The following is a 9,215-nucleotide window of genomic DNA, read 5'->3' on the forward strand; positions in this document are numbered from 1 at the left end:
TGGTGCACGTATGTAATTAATAATGCAATTATGTCTTTATGAATGTACTTTACTTGTTCGTTCATAAAAAAATTCAATGAAGAAATGAGATTACAAAGAGAGCAATCATTACAACAGTACAAGGAGATGATTAATCGTGGGGTTTAAGTTAATTTAGCAATTTTAATACTATTTTTTGTCAGTTAAAAAAGTTTTTTTTTTCACACTGGAAATATTTAGTGTTTTATTGCTTTTGAGTGAACACATGGGGCTTGTATAGAGGTATAGGAAGAATATATTTTTTCTTACTGTAAATAGGAGCTAAAGTTGTGTATAGAAGTGTAAAATGTTCTTTTATTGTTTAAACTTGGGAGAATTGAAAAATCAAATAGTAATACTATACTAGTTAAAATAGTAGAGAATGGTGCACATATGCAAATAATAATGCAATTATGTCTTTATGAATAATTTATATATGCATGTGACTCCATAATTTTAACTATATTACCTTGTTAGTTCATAGAAAAATTCAATGACGAAATGAGATTACAGATAGAACAGTCATTACAACAGTACATGGAAATGATTAATCGTGGTGTTTAAGTTAATTTAGTAATTTTAATACTATTTTTTGTCAGTTAAAAAAGTTTTTTTTTCCACACAAGAAATATTTAGTTTTTTATTTCTTTTGAGTGAACAGATGGGGCTTGAATAGAGGTATACGAAGTTTTTTTTTTTTTTTTTTTTTACTGTAAATAGGAGCTAAAGTTGTGTAAAATGTTCTTTTATTGTTTAATCAACTTGGGATAAATGAAAAATGAAATAATACTATACTAGTTAAAATAGTATAGAATGGTGTATGCAATTTATGAATAATTCGTGTATGTATGTGACTCCATAATTTCTCAGCTAAAATTTCGTATAGTAAGTAGCTTACCAGATCGAAATTAGCAGATTCATTTTTAAAAAATGGCCAAACATGCTCTACACTAAAAACATAAATGATATATTCACTGAAACCTATGTACAAGGGTGAAGTTATAATATCACTACTTTGCTTAAATTTCGTATTTATAGTGAAAAATGTATTAGATATATTTAAATATTTATTTGTGACATAGTTGCTAAAATAAGCTGTGAGTTTGGGGGTAAGTTTATAACTTATAAACATCAAATTCTGGCTCCACCTCTGTGATCCAGGGCGGAGCCAAGTGGAAGATGAATTCCCTTCGGCGAAAAATTACACGTATATACAATATTAAAATTATTTTTTATGTATGTATAGTAAATATTGAATCTCTTTTGACTTTTTTATTTGCTTATTCTTCAAATTCTGAACCTTTATTTTTAATGAAAATTCTGGTTCTTTCACTGCCCGCAAGCGTTATATTTCTATGTAGACGAGAAGAAGGGTAGATGGCAGTGGCAGGCGAAAAACAAAAGATTTTAAAGCAGAAGATGGCTATATGTGCTACTTTTGAAATCTTTTTATAAGATGATTTGACCAAATAATAAGACACAGTGCATGGCGGCAGTTGAAAATATTGCTAATAAGTTTGGGTCCCTTAATTCGTTTATCTAACTCAAACTTTATTTAATATATCACCTCTCTGTCTAAAAATTGACTAGCCAACAATCAACAAAGCCTCAAGTCTTGACCACCGGCCATAAAAAGTTACAATCCAACAAATAAGCTCAATGAACCTTCGTTAGTAAGCAACTTCACAGGCAAAAGTAAAGTTTTAAAAGGGGAATGCCCTTATTTTGGGGTGGTTTTTAATTTTTATCCCTCAAATTGGTGATCTTTAACTTTTGTCCTTCACTTAATGTCATGAGGTTTGGGGTTTGAACTTCAGCTCAGTAAAAAAAAAAAGAAATCGCAAGGCAGATTTTTGTAGCAAAGTTAGGCATATTCGGGCCAAAGTTAAACCTGTTGGCAGAATTTTGCATGCTTCAGACAGAGTTACTAGAGTTTAAAACTCTACCTTTGGATAAAACTCTGAGGTAAAATTCTGCCTTAAAATTCTTAATGAATTTTTAAGGTAATATCTATCAAGAAAATGATAAATGCTGAATGAATTCAATTCTGCAGTCACTAAGCTAACCAAGAGATGCTAACAATGAGATGATGCATTATCATTTAGTTGCATGAATGTTCGTATTTGTAGCTTCATGACGAGATATCAAGCACTGCATCTTATGAATTTCAGAGGTCTGAAACTCAGACCTCAAGTAACGACTGGCCACATAAATAGGAACAGAGGGCTGGACTCGCGAGGCAGAATTTTACCTTCAGGCAGAATTTTACTTTCAGGCAAAATTATGCCTTAAGACAGAGTTTTCAAGGTAAAATTCTGCCTTGCGAATCCAAACTTCTGCTTTGCGAAATTTTTTTCTTTTTACTGAGCTGGAGTTCGAACCCAGAACCTAGGGGTATTAGGCGAAGGACAAAAATTAAAGACCACCCCAAAAGAAGTACAATCCGGCAAAAAATGGTTTCAAACTCTAGAGCCTTCAACTTTCAAGAAAATTGGAAGGTTCGTTGTATTATAACAAGAAACGAATAACTTCTCAAAATTTTTGATCACTTGTCGAAGTGAAGATCGATTCGGAAAATAAAAATTAATCCTTTTTTTATTTGTTCCTTTTTTCAAATTGCTCAATCATGCTTTTATAATTGCAATGACTTATTCTCTTCCATTATTTCTTTTTCGTATTGTTTTGCATTGCTTGTCCTTGAGCCGAGGGTCTGCCGGTAACAGCCTCTCTACCTCCCAGGGTAGGAGTAAGGTCTGGATACACTCTACCCTCCCCAGAACCCACTTTGTGCGATTTCATTGGGTACGTTGTTGTTGCTCAAATTAGTTTATTCAAACGACACTTATTTTGGACTAGAGAAAATATTGTTATCGATAATAAAGTTTAGATTCATCACAAGGACCTAGGCTAACCATGTAACAATGCCAATATTTCAGCTTCACTCTGTTGGTTTGGTGCCCCAGGAAATTTATTATATTCATACATAGAAGATTGCACAAACTTGAGAAAAGTTCTTTTCATACTTCTTTATTCTTTCTTTTATTTACCTTTTTTTTCATCATCGCATATACATGACTTTTTATCACAAGAACCAAATAAAAATTTCTCCTTCAAATGGAACTAGGAGAAAATACAGTAGCCAAGCCTTGATCTACTTTTATATGGATCTTGTCATATGTCATCAATGGCTTGTGATGTGACTTGTAAGTTCCTTTACCTCTTGCAAGAACCTCACCATCTACATCTATAATCCCTTCTTTGGCTGGATCATCTAACTGTGTACCAGGCTCCAGAACAAAAGCTTTAACCTGTAATTGTTTTACATTCGCAATCAAGGCAGGTCGAATAGAAATCTTAGGGGGGAGATCATCGGATGGAAAGATCAGTGCAAGCAAATTATCTGTTGTTTCAACACATAAAAATGTGAACATGCATAGCGTCCTAAGAACAAAGTCGGATCCAGAATTTAAATAAGATAAGTTGCAATTTTTGAATTTCTTTTGTTGATAACAATGGTGTGTGGGCCCGCTTGCGATTACCTCGACTAATTCCACGGGTACCTGCTATCTCCCACCAACACAAGTATCTGGTAACTCGGTCCACCTTTGGTTTGGACAAATGAGAAGAAATCACCTAGTGTTTTGCCTCAACTGGTATTTAAAGCTGAGACCTCCACACCTTTGGGTAATCTTTAAATTCTTAACACTAAACTCATTGTAGCTTCAAAATTATGGATTTAGTCTAACATTGTTAAAGGTTTTAATAGTTTTTCACATATGTATCTATGTTTTGGGTTGAAAATACTGGATTTAGGTGAACCCGTAGCACAAAGGCTCTATCCGCCTATGTCTAGGGGAGAATGCTTTTCCAGACACAAGGGGATACTTTGATTAAGACGCATTATTATGCTAAGCACAAAGAGAGTTTTGTTTGCATTGCTAAAGAGGAAACAACACAAATAATTTAACACAGGAATTTTCAGAAATGATGAACAAAATAATGTTGATATCTTTTACTAATAACAAGAAAAAAGTAGCACTTATAAAAAAAGTATGAATAGAGAAATGAGGGCTTGCATGATGGAGCCAACTGAAAGGGAAAAGAAAACTCCACCTTGAAGTACAAGACATGTGGTGATCTAACATGACCGCCTTTGTTTATCTTGGTCATCAACGATAGCAACGTCAACTTTGGGCAGTCCTTTATCACGACCAAGTCCAAGTAACCATCTGAAAGCTGAAAATGAGCAAAAGAGAAGGATATAAGAAATTTCTTCCTCCAAATTTAAGAAACTCCAAAATGCTAAAGGTATAAAGCACATATTGAGAGTTGATATATTTGCAGCCTAGTGCTTTTGAAGAAATTACAATGAGAATGTATTAGCGCTGCGAAATCCATCCTTCACAGTGCAAGGGATTAGATTTCTTTTTATGACAAGGGAACCCGCAGCCGCTACCCTTCGGGTGCTCACAGGGTAAACCCCACTCTTGTGCAAGGGATTAGATTTCTAAGAATTTGAATAACCCCTACATGATGAAATGAGTACATTGAAACGAAAGATCTCTCCGAATTCAAGTCTAAAGAGGCCATTCTATCCAGTATGCTTCTAAACATACTTCTAAACCAGCAGAGATGGAAATAGTAAATTCAAAAGAGGTAATTATTAAGTGTTTTTGAAAGCAAAATATCTTATAGGTAACAATTAAGTTATGTTCAAACAAACAAAAACCAACCTTGGCGTCAGGTGCTGCCAGAGCATCTTCGCCTCCCCAAGGTACATTATGAAGCCAGACTGATAAAAAAGGCCCCTCAATCTTACGGTTGAAATCCTTTATGTGCAAAGCAGGACCAGAATATCCCTTGTGCTGAACGAAATTCGATTTAACTTCACCATTAGTTTCACCTTCCAAGTTGGCTGGTTCTCCAAAAGTCTCATAACCTGGTGCAGCCACAAATTTTATACAACCATTGTACCTCCTAAGGCGGAATATTCGTTGTAATGCCTGTAAAAATAGCATTGGACTAGAGATTAAGGAGCATAATGCTGATGCTTTAAAGTTTATAACTCGACTTGCTTATATTGTTTCGAAATTAGAATCACTCATCTTTCTGTGAACTCAAAGTTACCAGATCATCATAAAACATACGTAATAATCTATTCGAGCACTACCCATCCATCTATACTTCTCAGACTCGATATCAATATCAGCTATAAGACCTGGAAAATAAGAAATCTTCAGATTCAATATCAAGTATCAGCTATAAGACCAGGAAAAAAAAGACGTATCAGATATCTGCTAATTTGTTAAGTACTTAATTATAGGATAAAACACAAATCAAAGTCAGTGAAACCACGGGAATAAATGGAAGGTGTAATACCCCAGGCGAGCATCAACACACTGAAAAATCTGTTCTGCCCCTGTGAAACAGTAGCTACATCTAGTGATTGCTTGTGCCCTGCAACAAACCAAGAGTACAAGAAAACTTCTCAGCCTTATTGAGACAAGAAAGGAAATTGGAATTTCACCATGCAGAAACCACAGCGTTTTTCAAACTCGTAGTATTATTCACCTCTAATAATAGCAAGTGTTGCATTGGATGCAGTACAAGATTGGCCAACAGCATCTAGAAGAGACTTCGCCATGCCATTTCCAGTGCCTGTATATGACATATAATTATAAAGATGGTGAAAGGGTTTCTACGTACCAAGCTTTTCCTAAAAGTTACTAACCCACGACCATGCACATCACACTGTAAAGAATCAGCCAACAGCCAATGCTGTCAAAGGCTACCCATAAACCAAAATCTTTGGACCTCGAAGAGGCCCTGGGTTCGCACAAGTTAGAAGCCAAATATCTTCCAACAATTAAAGTTAGTTCACCAAGATTGAACAAACTGTGTTGCCTAACTAAGACAGGTTACATTGGTTTTTGGTCTCAGCACATACTTTGCTTAAACAGCTTTTGTTCTAGATATTGGTGGCCACACATTCAGGGCATCTAAGTATATCTGTGAGCATAGAAAATACAATTAATTATAATATGAAACTTTATTCGACTGTGCATACGTTAGGAAACCATCTCTTAGTACATTAAAGAACTATAGATATCAATCACAGTATCTTTTGGAATGTAGTTTTCGAGGCATTAGCAACTTATGACAAACATAAACCAGGCTGATGCCAAAGTCAAAAATGTCAAATTCCAGTGACAACAGTGACTAAAAAAGGGTGCCCCATAGTGACCCATAAAGCATATAATTTCTAGGCAAATGTTAACTCCTTATTCCATTGATAAGAATGCCAGTGTATGTGCAAATTAAGGAGGGAAGCAGTTATGCAATATTATGGGAAAAACTGCTTTAATCCAGCTAAACTCTACCAATAAATAGCATTCATGTCGTGATTAAAATAAGAGCTTGTTTTCTCAACAGTTTTCACATAAACTAAAAATGTGAAACAAAGAATAAAACTAAAAAATTGATCCACTCTCAGCCTTTATGTATACAATTGTTCAGTTCGCACTACCATTTTCTTGCTGGAACAAGTTGCATAGCATTTCAGTTACCCTTAAATGTCCTTGAGGTGGACGATTATTTAGTTGACTCTATCAATTTCTTGCTGGAACAACTTTCCTAGTATCTGACTTATCCTTAAATGTCCTTGAGGTGCATGTCATTTCCATTTATGTTTCTGTCATCAGTTTGTTTGTTAGGGCCCCCTTCCTTCCCCAAGGGTTCTCTTACTCAGAGTCAGTCCATAGGTCTCTCGAGTGGTGACAGACAGGACTTATGCTCTTTTATGATCATGTTTGTTTATCACAATTCACAAGTGCATCTTATAGATATATACTTAGCAGAAAAAGAGCCAAAAATATAAGAATTTATATATTCGCTGATATGTCACGTGTTACTGAATCTCTATCCTACATGTACAGGTAACAGATTGTACCCTTTACCTCTAGTCTGAAAATTATATTTTGAGTAATAATAGCAATTTGTATTATCAGTATAAACATGTAAGCTAAATGTAAGTAGACAAACCAATTTACGACATATCAAGAAGATAACTACTATATGCAAAACCATCTTAGTAATTATCAAAAGGAAAATATCAATTAAGGGAAGAGACAAACCTGCAGGTACTACTCCAAGAGGCATCTTTATTGCAGAATCCCAATCCTCCCTTTCAAGTAATCCATTAACAACCTACTAAAAATTGAAAAAACAAAGAGAAAGTGTGACCATGAGGAATCACTGGAAGTTTGAGCTTTGTGATTGTTTCTATCATTTGAACCCATACCGTAAATGTCAATTTGGAGAAAACTTGAAGTTGTTCCAAGTCTCAGATATTTCAACTAGTTCACTGAAATGAAGTTTAACCACATCATGTTCATGAACAAGCTACTTTTTCTTTTATGCATCCCCAGTGTTAGTATGGATATAAAGTGAAAAACTACATAGTCATGTACATGTGCTCTAACATTGATCTTTTGATTGCTTTTCCCTAAGTTGAAAATCCTACTGCCCTTCGTTAAAAATAATTTTCATCGATGAGATCCTCTTTTGTTTTGAACTTGTAAGAATCTTGCAAATCAATTTGCTTATATGTCCAGAAATACTCTTCTCTTACATCTTAATCTAGAAGGTTTCGTGTTTTGAGCTCCAATTTTAAAATCACGGTTCATCAATCAATGTCTTAAGAAGAATTGTCGCAACTGGAAGCACAAGTGTTAACTGTACCCATGATACTTTCATCTTTGACATCTTTTACTGGGAATCACATATTTAATAAGAAAAAAAAAAAACTATTCAGCTTCATAACTAGAGAGCATAAGTAGCCAATCTTCAAACAAGTAAAGGCACTCGTTCGTCGAGTATATGATGAAAGAAACTCTTGAGCATAACTGTCCAACTATGGCTGCAAATGCAAAAAACAATAGGCTTGACCAACCAATAAAAGAATAATAAATAAAAATAGGCAACAAAACCTACCTCAACCAAAATTCCATCCCCACTGACACAAACAACTCCATCATATCTCAGAATATCCAATGATTTAGCAACTTCCTTTGCATGTAGCTGATGTTTAGTTTCTAAGGACCAAAATTACGAATAACAATCACGACAAACTGAAAAATCATATAACAAACAATAACTAGAAGCGGATAGCAACATTAAAAACAACAAGAAAAAAAAAACGGATAGCAAGAAAATTCAACCATGCTAACCTTGCACTGTATAGTCAATATTTGCATCATCAAGTAGTGGCTTTACACTGTCAATAAAAATCTTTGATGCAGATTTCTTTCCGCCATAAGGATTCACAAAGACAAAAAGTTTCTTAGGCCGACCAAAAATTCCATCAGTTAAGGTAAAATTCATAAAATTTGTACTTTAAATTATACATCATTTTGATCCCGAATCTGCAGTCACTCACTGTCCTAACCTTCTCTACTTCATTGATCTCTCGTATTAAGTATGGTCTTGGCAAACTATTGAAATAATTAATACGTATGAATAGAAGATAATGAAACCATCTGTCTGTCTTCATATACAAGTAAAGAGATTATGCATACTCTGTCTCTATATTTGCAATTTTAACAAATTACTGTTCAACATGCTCATGAGACTTCTAATTTTCTGTCCACAATCCATATAGTATTTGTTTTTACTTAAGCAAACAGAGATGCACTCAGATATTTTCTAGATGCAGTATTCAGTAATATACCTACCAGAAATTTACACATGTTAGATTAAATTCTTACAAACCTTTTTCAATTTTATTAGCATTTTAATATATATAAGCACACACTTTCACCAAAATCATTGCCGCATTCCTCCATGAATCTAAGCTATATACAATGACACTGCAAAAAAACACAATTTTTGTACTATCCGTGTAGCTTTTTTTTTTATTTTTATAACCGAGGTGTTCAGGCCAACTTGCGCGCGCCTCGACTAACTCCTCGGAATAAAACTACTATTTGTGTATTTTTATCCGTTTTAGAGGGTCTTTTGTCTTCTTTTTCTAGGTTACCTATGTAGGAGTTAGCTTTATCTAGGGACTCACTCCCAAAGGGTAGAAATTCTGGATTTGTGCGACTTCCGAGTTGAAGTCGTTTTCCCGAGCATTCTTGGATTGAGGAAAGACCTCAGGTGAACATTCTCGATGAACCAATGAGAGTTGAACCTAATCT

At 34.6% G+C, this 9,215-nt stretch overlaps 1 protein-coding gene across 6 annotated transcripts in view; it reads right to left on the reverse strand.

Annotated features, from left to right (window-relative positions):
• Positions 1–2,968: 2,968 nt before the first annotated feature.
• LOC132618506 (sphingosine kinase 2-like) overlaps positions 2,969–9,215 on the reverse strand; it is an 8,949-nt gene continuing 2,702 nt past the window's right edge. For 2 of the 6 annotated variants that reach the window (XM_060333542.1, XM_060333540.1), the window contains 8 exons: positions 8,011–8,111; positions 7,152–7,224; positions 5,590–5,676; positions 5,398–5,475; positions 5,166–5,236; positions 4,752–5,021; positions 4,132–4,254; positions 2,969–3,326 (listed from right to left, as the gene is read on the reverse strand). In XM_060333542.1, the coding sequence (XP_060189525.1) occupies positions 3,129–3,326; positions 4,132–4,254; positions 4,752–5,021; positions 5,166–5,236; positions 5,398–5,475; positions 5,590–5,676; positions 7,152–7,224; positions 8,011–8,111 (1,001 nt within the window). In that variant the 3' untranslated portion in view covers positions 2,969–3,128. Of the gene's footprint in view, positions 3,327–4,131; positions 4,255–4,751; positions 5,022–5,165; positions 5,237–5,397; positions 5,476–5,589; positions 5,677–7,151; positions 7,228–7,318; positions 7,382–8,010; positions 8,148–8,246; positions 8,368–9,215 lie in introns of all 6 variants that reach the window. The other 4 variants (XM_060333545.1, XM_060333541.1, XM_060333543.1 and 1 more) reach the window with 4 other exon arrangements.

This window comes from Lycium barbarum, chromosome 11, assembly GCF_019175385.1.
Source record: "Lycium barbarum isolate Lr01 chromosome 11, ASM1917538v2, whole genome shotgun sequence".
NCBI lineage: Eukaryota > Viridiplantae > Streptophyta > Magnoliopsida > Solanales > Solanaceae > Lycium > Lycium barbarum.